This window comes from Scedosporium apiospermum (genome assembly GCF_000732125.1).
Source record: "Scedosporium apiospermum strain IHEM 14462 chromosome Unknown SEQ_SAPIO_0143, whole genome shotgun sequence".
Classification (NCBI taxonomy): Eukaryota; Fungi; Ascomycota; class Sordariomycetes; order Microascales; family Microascaceae; genus Scedosporium; species Scedosporium apiospermum.
In genome coordinates, this window is record NW_015971844.1 from 1,371,547 (window position 1) to 1,386,947 (window position 15,401).

The following is a 15,401-nucleotide window of genomic DNA, read 5'->3' on the forward strand; positions in this document are numbered from 1 at the left end:
AGCACAATGTTGGTGGTGTGTGTGTCAATGACTCTACTTTGGTCGCGACGACGTTAAAAGAAGTGGTGCGGGTGCGGGGGCAGTGCCAGCCAAGTAAAACGGAGCGAAGCAAAACCAACACAACACAGGAATTGGTCTTCTTTGCTGAGCGGGTTCAACTTGGAGAGAGGTCTAGAGGTCTCGCGGCGGAGTGTTGCAGTGTTCAAATGTTGCAGGGTGCAGAGCAATGCAGCGAATGATGAGGTAGCCGACGGGTAGTACAATTGCAGCGCGAAGGGAGAAAGTAAGCAGACAAGAGTGATTAAGTGGGATTGGTGTGTGGACTTGGTGTGGATTGGATTGGGGATCAAGTGGTAGAAAAAAATTTGAATGGCGGAGAACGAAGACTGATGCGCTTTTTGGCAACAAACAAGAGCGATTTCCAGAAGAAGAGCTTACTGTACAGCAGCTGAGGACGCAGCACGGGAGAGTGTGTTGCTTTTAAACGGGTAACGGGTGATGCTGTTGGGCTGTAATGCCGGCGATTGGGTGCCAGAAACGGTGTGCGGTGTAGGAAGAATCGGGGGATCAAGTTGTCTTGTTTAGTTGACGATGGGCCCTGGAAAGTGGAAGAAGAGGCGGCGGAATCCACAGGGTGCTGCTGGTTGCAGGTTGCACTGCCAGGGTGGTGGGTCGGTCTGGCGTGTAGACTGTGCAGGTGTACTTCGTATGTCGGATCAAGTATTGATCAAAGTCGTCCCAGGACGTCCAGTCTGGTCTTGGTCTGGTCTGCGGACAGATGCAGAGATGCAGAGATACAGGTGTACTTGGTCCAGCGCAGACCAGAGCGAGGCACCGGATAAGGCGACAGCAGAAACGAATCCAAACAATAGGACCAGATCAGGGCGGACTCGCAATTGAACAGAGGAAGGGCGGTGGCGGGGAGGGCGAAGGCGGGGTTCGGGATTGATGCTTGATTGGAGCCCAAGGTGAGATGGCGAAGAGGATTGGGAATCAAGAGCCGGGATCAATTTCGTCGAACTCGTCTTGGTGATATGCACGACCAGGGCGAAGTGGGAAAGAGCGACAACGAACAACAGATTGAGCGGATCGGGGAGGTGAAAACAACAACGAACGGTGTGTTAATATTCGATGGGAAGGGCGAGGTCATGTATCAATATCAGATTCAATAACACTATCCGCCTGTACCTTTGTAATAATAGTGCTTTTGCTTTCCGCAATCAATCCGATCAATTGACGAGAGGTACGAGGGTACTGATGTGGTCAACAACGTTGGCAGTGTGTAGGAAGTAGGAAGTACTTGTACAATTGTGGTGTCCTTGAATGATAGTGGAGTGGGACGAGCGAAGAAGGACAAGGAGGGGCTTGGGAACTTGGACCGGAAGAGAAGCGGGGAGAGATGGAGAAGACGGGTTGCTGGGATTCACGAAGTATTAGTGTAGAATCCTGGAGAAAGCGCTCAAGCTACCAGTACAGCTCAGCCTGTGGCCAGCCAGTAACAATTATTAGTGTACGAAGTACTCGTACCAGTGCTTTTTGGAACGATGATCGCGGTGAGATTGATGTACGAAGTACTGCGTGCGGTACATCCAGCCGCTACAGCCTAATACTGTGAAGAGAACCTGGATGATCGAGGCACAATATTGTTGGACTGGAGGTTGATGTTTCGCCTGGCTGACTACCTTCGTCCTGCAAGTACAAGGAAGGAGGCAGAACCAGGATCGTCAAAGTAGAGTAACTTAACTCTCTTGCCCCGAAACTCTCCTACTTCAGGCCGCTGGTGGTTTAGGATGAGTGCGTATTATTACATTGATGCACCATACTCATACACTACTCTGGTGAACATTCTGCGCCGCTTTATTGTTTAATGCTGAGAACGTTGCAGGTGACCTGTCTACCAGTAGTCCTGGAACTAGATTATGAAGTCTCGGCTCTCTCGTTGGTGAACACCAAAAATGCGATCACGCTATGACGGAAAGGATGTAACTTAAGCTAAGGTCTATTTTGGACAAGTCGCACCCTTAAAGGACAGCCGGCATTGGTCAGGCACAATGTTCGTCGGGACCATTCGACGTATCCTACAGCCAGCAATGCAAGCCCTTGCTTCTTCTTACTGGCGGCCACCCTGTTTCCCTTCCGGAGACAACGGACGAAATACATGATCGAAGCAGACGCAGCAAATCGGGCGAACCAGCTGATGATTGGGGGTGGAGGGGCAGGCGTCGGGTTTGTTGGGGTGCAGGCTTCCAGCTGGAAAGGGCAGTATGAGGGATGAAGTTCGCGAACCACGGAAACATCAAATGAGGTCAAAGTGGCAGAAGTCCCCCTCCCTCCCCCATCCCCCCAATACCACGACTGCATCTTGTCCTGCGCCCTCTCCTCTTAAGGCCAACCGAGCTCTGCGGCGCTGCTTTTGCCTGGCAGAATATTCCAGACTTAATTGGATCAAGCTACGATGGTGCCTGTAGAACTGCAGTGTTGACGTATCAACGTATTATTGTTCCTTTTTCATTTGCTACTTCGGAGAATCGACCCGCTTCAGCCAGGTCTCGAAGAACGCGTGCACAAGTCGGCTCGTTGTCCTCCAGACCGCCTTCTGGCGCATTCGACCCGATGTCTTGTCGGCAAAGACCGCTCTGAAGAGGAGGAGTGGGGTGTGCGCGGAGAGTGCCGGAGACATTAATTGATCCTTGCGGTTCCAGACGACCCGAAGTATTAAGCATAATTCGTGACTAAGCCCCAATGCTGCCCCTGGCAACAATCGATTGTTGACTTTAAGTTGTTCCCCGCTCGACACTTTTGTCCAGCTGCCCCGGACTCCAGCATCCAAACTAATTAAACAGAAACGGGCTCCTTAGATGGGAAAGTTACGCCGAGCATTTAGCTCATCGGTCAAAATATCCCCTCGAAACCGGCTACCAAACGAAGTAAGTAAAGTTCTCTGCAAGCGAATCTCCTTCGCCCCTGCTGAGAGGGTGTCGAGCGTCTTTGAGAAGTAGATACCAAACAAATATTAGCTCAGTTCATTCCAGTGTGTCTTGCCAAGAGAGGTATTATGGGTTAGACAGCAAGGAAGAACAGCTATCTCTCATTATCCCCCTCAGGCCCTGAGACGAATTAGCGAGGAATGACAACCTTGAGCACCGCTATATTGGTAAAAAGAGTTGTGATACCGACATGTATTTGTTGAACCAGCATCTACAGAATCCTGGCTCCATGCCATTTTCCCATTGACAATACCCAGCAATATATGGATGGAGGAATACGCGCTCCGTTAATACCATTAAGCATTATGCATTCAAGATATATACAAAGTAAAATAATCTTGTGGCCCATAGAGGTATAAGAAAACGAAGGGCACAGTAACCGGCTCTCTAATTATAAACATAGCTCATCCACAAATCTTCCAAAAAGCCCAGAGAGCCATCATATCCTCTCCATCAAGCGAACACCCCGCCCTCACTTAGAAAATGTTAAAGCAGTTGGCGTAAAAGGTAACAGTGGCGCTCCAGTCAGAGAAGACACCCCGAACCTTGACATCCTGAGCAAGGACGTGGAGGAGCTTGTAGACGTCACCGTCCTTGTTGATAGCATCAGCGATGGTAGAGTAGTAATAGCCGCCGTGCGAGCCGTCGCCGAGGAAAGCAGACCTCTCGAGCGACCAGGTGATGATGTCGAGGCCGAGCTCCTGGGCCTTCTTAGCATAGGCACTAGGGATGATGTTCTTGTTCTCGTCGAGAGTGACGAGGTACTGAAGAGGAGGAGCGACGATACGGACACCGTCGGCTGCGCGCTGAGTGAGCTTCTCAGTGGCGACGGGGAGTGTCTCAGGAGTCTCGCCCTCCGAGTCGAGGAAGACGGCCTGCTTGCCAAACTCGGGCTCGTTCTTGATCCAGTACAAGATGTCATCGTAGAGGAAGGACTGGGCGAACACGCGCGAGGGATGAACGCCAGCAGCCTTGTACTCGTCAATCATCTGCTGGGCGTACTTCTCCTGGGTGTAGTCACCCTCGAAGGGCATGGGGACCTCGGGGGTCTTGAGCTCGGGGGTGAAGCGAAGACCGAGGCCCTTGACGAGCTCAATGTGCTCCTTGTGCGTCAAGACGGTGGCGCAGGTAGCGTACAAATCCGTCTGATGGCGGGCGGTGCCACGGAGGAACTCCTCAGGGGTGGTGGCCGCCTTGTTAGAGCCGTCCACCTTGGCGCAGAGCGTCTTGTACTCGGCGAGGGTGATGTCGCTGGTGCAGCACTTGGCGCTGGCAGGCTTGCCGTCGGCAGCAGGAGCGAAGGGCTGCGTGCACTTGGCGTTGAGCTCGGGAATCGCAACGATGTTAGTGGTGGTCGCCAAGTCGCACTGGGAGTGACGGCAGACGAGTTCCCGGTCCTTGGTGAAGGCAACGTCGCACTCGAGGACACCGGCACCCATGCGAGCGCCGGCCATGTTGGACTGAAGGCTGTGCTCGGGCATCATGAGGGTGCCACCACCACGGTGGGCGACGCTCCAGACCGAAGGCTTGAAGGTCTTCTTGCTCATGCAAGAGGTGAGCTTCTCCTTGAGGGGCCCAGCTTCCAGGTCATCGACGAGGAAGAAGGGACGAGGACCCAATTGGGCGGTCTTGATTACTCCAGTAGAGGGCTTGCAGGACGACGTCTTGTTGGAAGGCGCGGCAGCGGCCAGGCCGAGGCCGAGCGCAAGGGTGGCGTACTTCAACTGCATCTTTTGCTGTTGATGATGTCCCAAGTTGGTATATTAAAACTGGAGTAAAAGATAAGATTGATCTTGCTAAGCCCAACAAGACCTTAATCTGGGGTAAGAAGAACTTGTGTAAAAGAGCGACTGGAGCTTGATGATCAGAGCTTATCTTCCGGAGGTCAAGATCAGCACTCCATCCAAGGTCCGGGCAGACAGCTCCTTAAGTTGTCGAGCGGTTGCGGTCTGAATTGTCCCGAAGCATGTGCCCTACCAGCGCAGAATGCCGTGGGATGCTGCGATGCATGCTGCGATGCATGTTTTCCTCTCATTTAACATCCTACCCACCCTCGGTCAAGAATATTTCTATTGTAGGTTAATTAAATATTCCTACCCGGACAAAGATTCCCTGTATCACCGTTTGGATTTCCCATGAAGGAAGGTAATTACCGCAGCAGGTTAGGGCCGTCAGCGCCATTCTGCGGGAAGCCGTGGATCGCCAGAGAGCACGTGGAGGAGCCCGTTGGTAATTAAGATCCGAACAGACCAACATCCAATGCAATCCCAGGATGTCGGCGCCCGGAATGTTTCCCCTCCCCGCGTCCCCCCATCGCATGTAGGGTAGCATTAGCCCTGATTATAATAACATTCGAAGTGTTGCCGAAAGCGTGCTATATTGCAAGAGTATTATTTGCCATCGCAATGTGCCATCCCACGGAGGTATCTCGCGTCTCGCGAAATACTCCACGACGGCATCAAGGCAACAGGGAGAAATCCACAAGTGGAAGAGAAATATCGCCTGTGTGTGGTGCGCTTCATATTATTCCCACATCGCGGATCACACATATAACAAGTATAGGGTGTGGACCAGATCCGCTCTGTCGGTGCTTTTGTCGCACGCAAACAGTATTCTCCTTTGAAGCCGTCCGAGGCCTGGTGCGGCGGCCCGAAAGAACAAGAGGGCTAGAATAACAAGCAAAAGCAAAGAAAGAAAAAGAACGCTGACTAGTGTCATTACACATTACTTATCGTACAACCTGGGCTTCATCCTTGGCAAGGAGCTGTCGGGTGGCCTCAATTTCCGCCGCATCATACCCTTGCCAATGGACATCTCCCGTGCTGTATCGCCGCACAATCTCGCCAAGCTTCGCCGTCGCTTTCTCGTTTAATGCCTCCAGGGTTTTCTTGGGAGGGAGGGCCATGCCCTCCCCATCCGCCTGCTTGGACGGTTTGAGGAGCTTGGGATCGCTCAATAGAGTACCCGTGACCTTGAGACGTGCATTAGCATTCGTATTCAATCGCTCACTTCGATTGATATTGCGGAGTAGTGGCACGGCCTTACCTGCTTCAGGCCATAGTATCCACGTAGATAGTCATCGCAGAGCTCAATGCTCCGGCAGAACCTCTTTACTGACTCCGCGAAATACCTATTTGAACTACCATCTGCCAGCTCGGTGGCCGCCATATATAGGATCTCTCCCAGCCTAGCGTGCATCTACAGACTCAAAAGTTAGTATCAACTTAGCAATTGGCCGGAAATCATGACTTACGTTCCAAGAGTTTGCTTGTAGGACAAGAACCTCCTCGAGAGCATAGATTGCTTGCGCGTACAAGCCTTGAGAAAGATAGAGATCTGACAACTCCGACCACCCCTCGGCGTCCGTCGGCGAGTAATCCAATAGCTTAACCAAGGACGCTATCGCTTCCGATTTTCGTCCTATCGACTTAAGTAATGCAATCCGGCGCTTCGCAACTGGCTAAGAAAGAGTCCCGATTAGCACGAGCAGCTTCCCTTAAACCTTCCCTACCAACTTTTGGGGGGAGGGAGGGCGCTTACAATGTTCGTTTCGCTTTCCGCTTGGCCAGATAGGAGCGAGTCGTATTCTTTAAGAATAGCCTCGAGCTCCGCATTGTTGGCGGCCTTCGCTTCCTTTGCCAGCCCCTTTAGGGCCATTATCCTCTCGTTCTCACCGCCAAACCTCTGGATAAGCCTTTCCAGAATTTCAAAGGCGGACTGGTCATCGCCCGTCCTGAGGCAGGCTATTAACAGGTTCTCGTAGATCATCCATAACTCTGGCGTTTCCGACGCAGTAAAGAGGGAGACTAGCGGTGATGTCGAGAAGGCCTTGGGGTTGTTGCGGAGGATGTTGGGAGCTTGCTGAGCGAGTTCGAGGACTTCTTTGTTCGACAGATATGCCTGGGGGCGAAGGAGAGACGGCGTCATGATGCAGGTAGTTGGAGTTCCGGAGAGGCAAATGCGAAGGTGGGTGCAGTTCTATGTCTACTCTCGTCTTGGGGCAGAGCTCTGCCAAGCTCAGCGCGACTGGTGTGTTCGAAACCGTTCAATTGTTGTCATTAAGACTGTGGGGGTTCTTCCGATATTCCTCCGAAAGGGTAACTTGGCGGCGCTGAGTGGTCACTTTCCTCCAAGCTACAGTGATGACGTCGTACCTGCACACCTCGATAATTCCCCCCCAACGGCCAAGACGATCGATTTTCTTTTATTTTTAATTTTAATTTTTGTCCTCTCATCTTTAAAGAAAGCACTACGTTCTACCCTTCGTCTCTCCTCAATTTGAGAGCCGAAAAAATGGGCTCGCACTACTTCGATCACTGTCTTCCTGAGCAGCGCTTCACCATGTCGGGCTGTATACCCTACTTAAGTGGTGTCCTGTGGTACGTGGAGGATTGGGATCAACGGCGGCTCATCCTGGTGTATTCGCCCGTCGAGAAATATGACGATGATTTCATATTTAGTGCCCTCGCCAAATTTGTCGATGATCTCCCAGCGGACGCCCTGCGGGTGAGCATCTCGGATGACGGCACGTTTTTGTCTAGCAAATCGGACATCACGGAAGATTTTGCGTTCGTCCCTTTCTATCCATCACTCGCCGATTTTCCCACGGGAACCGCTACAGTAAGCCGCGGTGACCTCACCGAGGTGGATCGTCTTGGGCTTATGGTAGACCTGACGACCTACCAACCTCGCCCTGGCGTAACTAAGAAGGTCGTTTTCAAGTATTTCGTGAATGTTGCGAATAGGGCCTCCATCTGGCACGAGACCAACTGTGTTATGCGAATACCTAAGCATCCGAACATTGTCCCCTTCGATGCACTCGTTGTCGATGTAGTTGAGGGCGATGATAAAGTCGTTGGTTTTGTTACGCAGTACGTCCCAGGTGGTACACTCGATGAGAACGACGATCGCGTCTTCAAGCTGAAATACCTTAAACAACTTATTCAGGTTTGTATTTCTTGCCCGTCTCGCATATTGAACCAATAATAAGAAGAAGGTTGTCGATTATCTCAACCTCCACTTAGGCATCGTTCATGGCGATATCTGCCCATGGAACCTTCTCATCAACCCAGAGACGGATAGTATCCAAGTCTTCGATTTCAACTCAGCCGCGAAGCTAGGCTGGGGAGGAGACGAGGCGAACGACTTCGTCTTTGGGTACGATGAAGCTTGCAACGATGTTAAGTTCGTCGTTTTTACCCTCTACGAGATCATTACGCGCGAGTTTAGCTTTCGCAGAGAATTTTACCCAAACGAGCTAGATATGACCAAGGTACTCATGAAGCGAGAGTGGGAAAAGCACCCAGATGTGAAGCTGGATAGCCCCGTAACTGAGTATCGTCTTATCCTCGAAGAATGGGTAAATCGGAGGAAGACTGTTGACGAGAGGATCAACCATTTCACGAAGGCATCGGAGCCTCTAGATTGGCCCCCGGTGCCAGGCTTTCCATCCCATGACATAGCCGGTAGGCCTCTCGACTGTGCCTGCCAGCTTCGCTTCCTGTTGGTGAAGGAAGGCCGTGACTTTTTGAAGTGGCAGCGCCCGCCGACCCGAGACCTTCCACTCCCCGAAGGCCGACGACTCCTTGCTACTGGAGAGATTGTCAGCGATGACGATTCTTGACTGTTTGCTTAGAGTTCCGTGCTGCGTTACGGGCTGAGCTACCGGCTGTGCCTCTTGTACATCTCTGCTGTCTCCTGCCTTAGCTTTCTTTGGTACCGTTCGTGTTCTGCCTTTTCTTCTTGTTTTGGCAGGCAAAGAGGAGATATTTACCTTGGTAATGAAGATAGGAATCGAGGCACCCGAATCGTTTCTTAGCTATCGACACCATCTTTATGCCAAGTTGACCCGGCCTTAGCATTTGCATCTAGTTAACCTCTCTACGTCGACTAGAAGGGGCAAGGGAATGCCTCCGGCTCCCCGCACTCTAACTTAGAACTTCCAGTTGATCTACTTGAGAGGGAGGATAGAAGGGAGCTTACAGACCCCGATGTTCACGGCTACCTCGATGGCACGCTGGCAAACTAAGGTTTGTATGCTCTACACCTTGCCATTCTAAACTGTCATTGGCATTTTTCACGCGCAGGCATCACATACATTTGCCTGAATGGCCCGGTCAGCACAAATGAAGTCGTCTAAGCTCCGGCTTGGTGCATCCAATGTACGCCAGCGTAGCGGTGGGCATGAATCGTCGTGAATCTTCTGAGACTTCTAGCCGGTAGTAGCCTTCGTGGGAGCATTTTACACTGACGCAGCGTCAGAACCTATGTATTCACAATCGTTTGTCAATTGCGACTCCCCACAATCGGCCATGCCTATAGGGTTGGGCCGCACCTGAAACGACTACGAAGTATGTGACTCTACAAAAAATGGAAAACCATCGATGAATTCCTGGAAGCCTGTCACACTCTGAGCCAGGTCAATAAGGTTGCGTGCCTGCCGACGATGAAATACAAATCCAACCAGTTTTATCACGCCCGGAGTCGGGTTGTTTGTCAAGCGGAAGGGGAGCCTCGTGTCTCTAAACTCCATAGCCACTCCAGAATAAACAACATCTAGGAATCCGCTTGAAATGAATTGCATTGACCAAGGCAGCGAGAGTGCTAAATAGGTATCATTGGGCCAGCCTCGGTGAGCCATGCTGCTAGCAGTAGTACAGAAGCAAACACTGGTAGCTGTGGCCCGGAGTTAGCCAGATGGAAGATGTAATCTCCCTGGACGTTCAGTTATCGAAACCGAAAATTCTCTTTTCATAAGACGTTCAGAGTAGCTGCCCCCGAAACAGACTGCTAGACCATTATCATCAAAGAATGTGCTCACCAAAGAGGCACGTCGCGAGTCACCGGGATATCCAGCATCAGAAATATCAAAAGCCCTTGCTGGCCAGGTAATACCCAAAGTTAAAGACAACCCTGCAGTGGTCAGGCATCAGAAGAGGTCGAGCGAGACAAACTCTCCCACGAAGGGCGTTGCGGATCGCAAATACGGGCCTTGTCGGCATGCCGCCAACTGGACAACCACGACCCAACCACGGCCTGAGTCAATACGGCCTTTCCCATACCCCAGACCCTATGACTCTACAAAACCAATAAAGTCAACGAGGTACCGACGTGCGCGCTTTCGCAGGTGCGCTTGGGCGGACGTGAATACATTCGTAGGGACTTCCAAGATAACCCAGGTGTTGCACATCTATGCGCAAGCGATGCAACCAAGACGATACAGTAGCATCGCCGAACTCGCTGATGTAGTGTATAGCTTCGCTTGGAAACAAAACTTGGCGAACAAGCCTGATATAGCGCTTGTAGATGCTAACATCCCAGATGCTGGTGAGACGGCCGCCCGCAACACATAAGTCGTTTGCATTGAGTTGAATGGTGGAAAGAGTGTTAGCCCAAAGATTGTTAGCCCAGCTCATTATAGCCTCGAAGCGCGCCGAAACAGCCAAACTAGTCATCAGATTTAGATCCCCACATGTTGCGCTCTAAGGAGTCAATCTTGGAATTGGAGATCCAAGGCTCTGGAAAGAAAAGCAGCGAGCACGGCGTGGGTTATGAATACGCCGTAGGGAGGGTGCAGACTCACATAAGAGTGATGCCACCGGCAGCACCTCCCTCAGCTAGAGATTAGAAGAAACAGCTCTTTATCCTTGAAAAGCTGCTTCCCACACATCTTCCGCATAGCCAGATCTCGGTTCCGGTATCATTGCCCTCTCACCTCGCTATCAGTAGCATTCCCAAATCGTCCGTTCCCCTTTTGGCTCTATACATCAGTTGTTCCAACTGTCGAGTCAAATCAGTTCTTCAATCCTATCCTTTTCTCCTTAGCCGTGCGCATCATGGCTAACCAGCAATTGACCCAATTCGTCCAAGGAATTATTCAAGACCATTCCGATGCTCGTGAGGGGAGCTTTGCAGTTCACTGGGAAACCTCGAGCCCGGCATACAACTGCTTCGCGTTCGCTGTGGGCGACGACACCCGCTGGTTGACGCCTATGAATCTTCTGGACCTGGAATGGATGTGTAAGTCCAAATTGATCTAATCAGCGCTCAGCATGTTCAAGGCTAATAGGAACACAAGACGCCCAATATGGTTATTTTAGGGTTGCAGAGGGCTCTCCCCAGGTTAACGATGTAGAGGTCTATGCCAGAGGTGGCATGCCTCTGCATGCCCACAAGATCTCGAGTGCCTTGCCGGGGGACAGGCAGTGTGACTCGAAGATGGGACAAGGGCCCATCATCTCCCACTCTAGGGGGATGCTGCAGTCCCCAATGCGGCACCGGTCAACCGAGCGAAGGTACGGCACCATTGTGGCTCGATACCGGTATAACAAACAGAAGCAAAAAGAGTGGCAGGAGGAGCATCGTATGTATCTCTTTAAGTTTTCCTATCATCAGAACTAGGCTCTCAAGCATCCTCCCATCCGAGTATCTGGGCTAACAAAGTACTTGTCAGTAACCAAAACTTCAAGGGGCCGCACAATCTTGAAGCATGGAGCTGCTGCGACTGGATCGGGTGCGATCATCCATGTCGGCGACCTAGGCAGGACGAAGTCGGGAAGGATCGTGAGGAAGCCGACGAGGTATGGAGCGCCGATTGCCAAGAAAGGGGAGACAGTCCCAGTAACTCGGGAAGATGGAGGGAATGGTGGAGAGGCTGTAGGTGGGGACTAAGTATATTAGGTATTGTCAAGCTTGACTCGAATTCCGCATTGGGGATTGGAGTTGTTTCGGAAAAACAACACTCCCGAGGTTCAATTTGTTGTGAAGAGTGGGGACCAACCTATATGGCAACAGCTGGAGGCGGGTGTAGGCATAACAGGAGCACACAGCCCCTGTTCCCCCCACTCCAAGCTGTCAATAAAAAGATTTTTCTTGGGAGATTGACTCAACACCAACTTCGCTTTCTTTCCTCCTTCTCTCAACCCCAAACCCCGAAGTTCAATCCAACAGAATTTGTATCCATTCACGCAGCCTGTCCTTACCCCAGGATCTTTCATTGGAAGAAACCAAGGAAATTACCGTGGCTTATTCTGCAAACGCGATTATCTGGGCAGGCACCGATACATAATGACGGTTGCGGAGGCCGCACCTTTGGCGCCGGAAGTGCCAAAGACTGGTGACGATCTGGTCCAGCAGACCGAGGAGCTAAACCTTAAGCAAGAATCGAAACCCGGGGAGCAGGACTTCCCGGCCCACAGGTCCCATGACCCGGAGAAGAACAAGAAGAGATCCGATCCATTTCAGTTTGGAAACCGGTACCTTGGCGAGCAGGACGACGTGTTCGAGTTCAATGCCTGGGATCATGTCGAGACTGACGATGCGTATAAGGAGTTTGCCCAGGCTCAGTATGAGAAGCAGCGTCAGTCTCCAGCAAATGACTTTGATAAAAGTGAGTCTACTTTTTTTTTTTTTTTCTTTTCTTTTTCTTCTTTCTCTTGTTTCTTGACTGGAACCAACCCACCGATGCGGTGATGAGCCTTCAAAAATGCATAGTTCATCTGACAATACCGTTGATGACCAACTTATTCTTCTTTCGCTCCCATCTGATGCATCATCTCTTTCCACCTCTTGTCTATACGCATACCAGTTTTGCAATGGCGTTGTTAGCTAACAGCTTGCCCTGTTCAGAGAGATTTAATACCGATCCTGCTAAGTGGTGGAATCTATTCTACAAGAATAATGCCGCAAACTTCTTCAAAGACCGGAAATGGCTCCAACAAGAGTTTCCCATTCTCGAAGACGTAACAAAAGAAGATGCCGGCCCCCAGGTCGTCCTGGAGGTCGGCGCAGGTGCCGGAAATACGGCTTTCCCACTGATTGCCAGGAACAAAAACCCGCAACTAAAAGTACACGCGTGTGATTACTCCAAGAAGGCCGTAGAGGTGATGCGCAGCCAAGAGGCGTATAACACGGATGTCATGCAAGCTGATGTCTGGGACGTGACGGGAGATGAGCTCCCTCCCGGACTCACCGAGGGCTCCGTGGACGTTGTCGTTTTGATCTTTATATTCTCTGCCCTCTCCCCAACTGAGTGGGACAAGGCCGTGGATAACATTCATCGACTGCTGAAGCCTGACGGGCACGTCTGCTTCCGAGACTATGGAAGAGGGGACCTCGCTCAGGTGCGGTTCAAGAAGAATCGCTATCTTGACGAGAACTTTTACGTTAGGGGTGACGGGACGAGAGTCTACTTTTTCGAGGAAGACGAGTTGACCAAGATTTGGTCTGATAAGTTTGAGATCGACGCCCTAGGGCGGGATAATAGGCTTTTAGTGAACAGGGCGTCGCGTATCAAGATGTACCGATGCTGGATACAGGGTCGGTTTAGGAGAAAATAGAAGAAGAAGAAAAAAAAAAAAAAATATCAAAAATTTCCGCTGCGCTTTTAATGTGCCCACTCGTTCTCCCATAATATTGAGTACATGTTGCTTTATGATACGTGCTTTGTCAAAGGACTCCTCCAGCTAATACAACAGCGTTTCTCTTATGGCTGTTCTCTCTTCCAGGGTGACGCCTATAAAGTCCAAGTAGGCGTCTATTCCTCCGTACTTTTCCTGGATAAAAGTCTCGACTCTCTCAACCATGTCCTTCGCCGTGTAGGCCCAGGAGGGCGGCAGTCCAGTATACGCGATTTCTTTGAGGATGACGTCTCTCTTGGGTTCGACCTCGACATCGGTGCGGGCGTAGTCATATTCGATAGCCCGTCTCGGTACACCTAGAGTCATGAGGATGAGAGCCACGACAAGACCTGTGCGGTCTTTGCCAAGAGTGCAATGTGTGACCATGGGGAAATGGGCTGGTGTCGCGAAAACGCGGAGGGCCTGCATTCGTCGTTAGGCCGGGCAAGTGACAGAGAGGCCAGTTAGGCAAATAGGTTGGGGGTTGGCGTTGGCGTTGGGGTAAGAGAAAGCGAGAAGAAAAAGTGACGGTGCTTACGGTTGCTACATCAGCGCCGCAGTGTTCCATGGTATCCAACTGCGTGCCGACCAGACCGCGCGGTACCATGACCTCGCGGACAATGATATGAACAACGCGATGGCGCTGGCGGAAGATAAAGAGGATGATGATCCATCTGGAGGAGGAACAAGACGACGAAGTTAGCGAATAAAGCTCTACTAAACTTGTGCGGGATGTGTTCTCTGTTTCTTACATGAAGGTCAGCCATGATAGCTGGCCCAACAGGAGCCTCTCATAGGCTTTCCCGGCGAGTGAAATATGAAAGTAGTGTTCTACAGGGAGTGTGGCAGAGGGCGAACGTGAGGCACGATGAGCACCGTGCTTTTCCGCCTGGTCGATCCTCTCGGTGCTGCCGGCTTGTTAGTGTCACACGTGCTGCGTTATTGTTGGCATGGACACATGGGAGAACTGACTTTGAGCGGAGATCTAGGATGGACTTGAGGCCAATGTCATTGATGAGGACATCTTTATCCTCAGGTCTTGCATCGTCTTGCATAGTTAGAATCCCATGTGTCAGTCAATGGCACGCTAGAGCACCTTGTTCCCCGTCGAAGGTCTCAGTTGACACACCTAGCCTAGCTGATCGGTAGAAGAGCCCTTCGCGAAGTCGTCTGCGTCATGCAGTTAGCACGCGCCTGTGCAGGTATGCCGACCAGAGATGCATCTTGCAATTGCTCTCGCTTGGCCTTTCGGCGGTGTGTATCATACCTTTCACCAAGAAAGCCATTGATGGACTTGCCGACATCTCGGAAATTGACCACACCGTGGATTTCGGGTACTTTTGATGACGGCATTCTCGGGGAGGCTTCCAGACCCGGACGGTGGTTTAGATTAGTTACTATATACCTTTACCCCCCTTTTAAAAAGAGACAAGAAACTTGGGTATCTACTTTGCAGCGGATTTAGACCAGAGAAAGAAATGAGCCGAAATAGGCACCGATGAGAAAGGAACTGGCGAAATAGATATCAATATCCCTTTCCTAGGCACCAGAAGCGGTGAACCGTATCTGCAGATCACTCTCGTCCACGACGTGCGGCGCGGTCAGGCAGAAGGAAACGAATTGACAAAAGCAAAGCCAGGCCTTGCCTCCACTTCGTACAACCCGCGAAATTCGGAAAAGACCGTGGATAGACAGCAACCCGACATCGAGACTCCTCTATATGTGAGATTCAAGATGAGACGAAAAACAGCATTCGAGCGATGCGAAGTCAGCTTCGGCCTTACGGGGCTAATGTTCGGAGAATTCTTTCATGTGCATATTGACAGCAAATTAACACTGAGCACTACCTTTGCACAACAAGGAAGACCAAGGATTGATACATCCAGATTTCGTATAGTCGCAAGCTCGGACTCCGAAGCAGTAGAGAAATCTGGTGTTGAAGACTGCAGGAGTAATAGCGGTTTGCACAAACCTGGAGCATTTGATGAAGGTTCGTTCGTTTTGGTTGAGGCGCGTT

The 15,401-nt window shown here is 51.1% G+C and overlaps 5 protein-coding genes and 1 pseudogene across 5 annotated transcripts; 3 read left to right on the plus strand and 3 right to left on the minus strand.

The window, feature by feature from the left end:
• Nucleotides 1-3,463: 3,463 nt before the first annotated feature.
• On the minus strand, nucleotides 3,464-4,717 carry SAPIO_CDS9674 (annotated as a pseudogene; the record flags this gene model as incomplete).
• Nucleotides 4,718-5,715: 998 nt separating this feature from the next.
• Nucleotides 5,716-6,914, minus strand: SAPIO_CDS9675 (Tetratricopeptide repeat domain-containing protein; the record flags this gene model as incomplete). Its single annotated transcript, XM_016791008.1, has 4 exons — nucleotides 5,716-5,958; nucleotides 6,033-6,185; nucleotides 6,241-6,447; nucleotides 6,528-6,914. 4 exons carry the CDS (start codon nucleotides 6,912-6,914, stop codon nucleotides 5,716-5,718), a joined length of 990 nt encoding a protein of 329 aa, XP_016639518.1.
• A 366-nt stretch (nucleotides 6,915-7,280) lies between these two features.
• On the plus strand, nucleotides 7,281-8,610 carry SAPIO_CDS9676 (uncharacterized protein; the record flags this gene model as incomplete). Its single annotated transcript, XM_016791009.1, has 2 exons — nucleotides 7,281-7,934; nucleotides 8,062-8,610. 2 exons carry the CDS (start codon nucleotides 7,281-7,283, stop codon nucleotides 8,608-8,610), a joined length of 1,203 nt encoding a protein of 400 aa, XP_016639519.1.
• Nucleotides 8,611-10,822: 2,212 nt separating this feature from the next.
• Nucleotides 10,823-11,657, plus strand: SAPIO_CDS9677 (uncharacterized protein; the record flags this gene model as incomplete). Its single annotated transcript, XM_016791010.1, has 3 exons — nucleotides 10,823-11,006; nucleotides 11,065-11,349; nucleotides 11,440-11,657. 3 exons carry the CDS (start codon nucleotides 10,823-10,825, stop codon nucleotides 11,655-11,657), a joined length of 687 nt encoding a protein of 228 aa, XP_016639520.1.
• A 396-nt stretch (nucleotides 11,658-12,053) lies between these two features.
• SAPIO_CDS9678 (Uncharacterized protein) lies at nucleotides 12,054-13,324 on the plus strand (the record flags this gene model as incomplete). The annotated part of the gene is made up of 2 exons (XM_016791011.1): nucleotides 12,054-12,375; nucleotides 12,615-13,324. 2 exons carry the CDS (start codon nucleotides 12,054-12,056, stop codon nucleotides 13,322-13,324), a joined length of 1,032 nt encoding a protein of 343 aa, XP_016639521.1.
• Nucleotides 13,325-13,450: 126 nt separating this feature from the next.
• On the minus strand, nucleotides 13,451-14,737 carry SAPIO_CDS9679 (uncharacterized protein; the record flags this gene model as incomplete). Its single annotated transcript, XM_016791012.1, has 6 exons — nucleotides 13,451-13,807; nucleotides 13,923-14,058; nucleotides 14,137-14,292; nucleotides 14,357-14,432; nucleotides 14,514-14,554; nucleotides 14,652-14,737. 6 exons carry the CDS (start codon nucleotides 14,735-14,737, stop codon nucleotides 13,451-13,453), a joined length of 852 nt encoding a protein of 283 aa, XP_016639522.1.
• Between the last annotated feature and the right edge of the window lie 664 nt (nucleotides 14,738-15,401).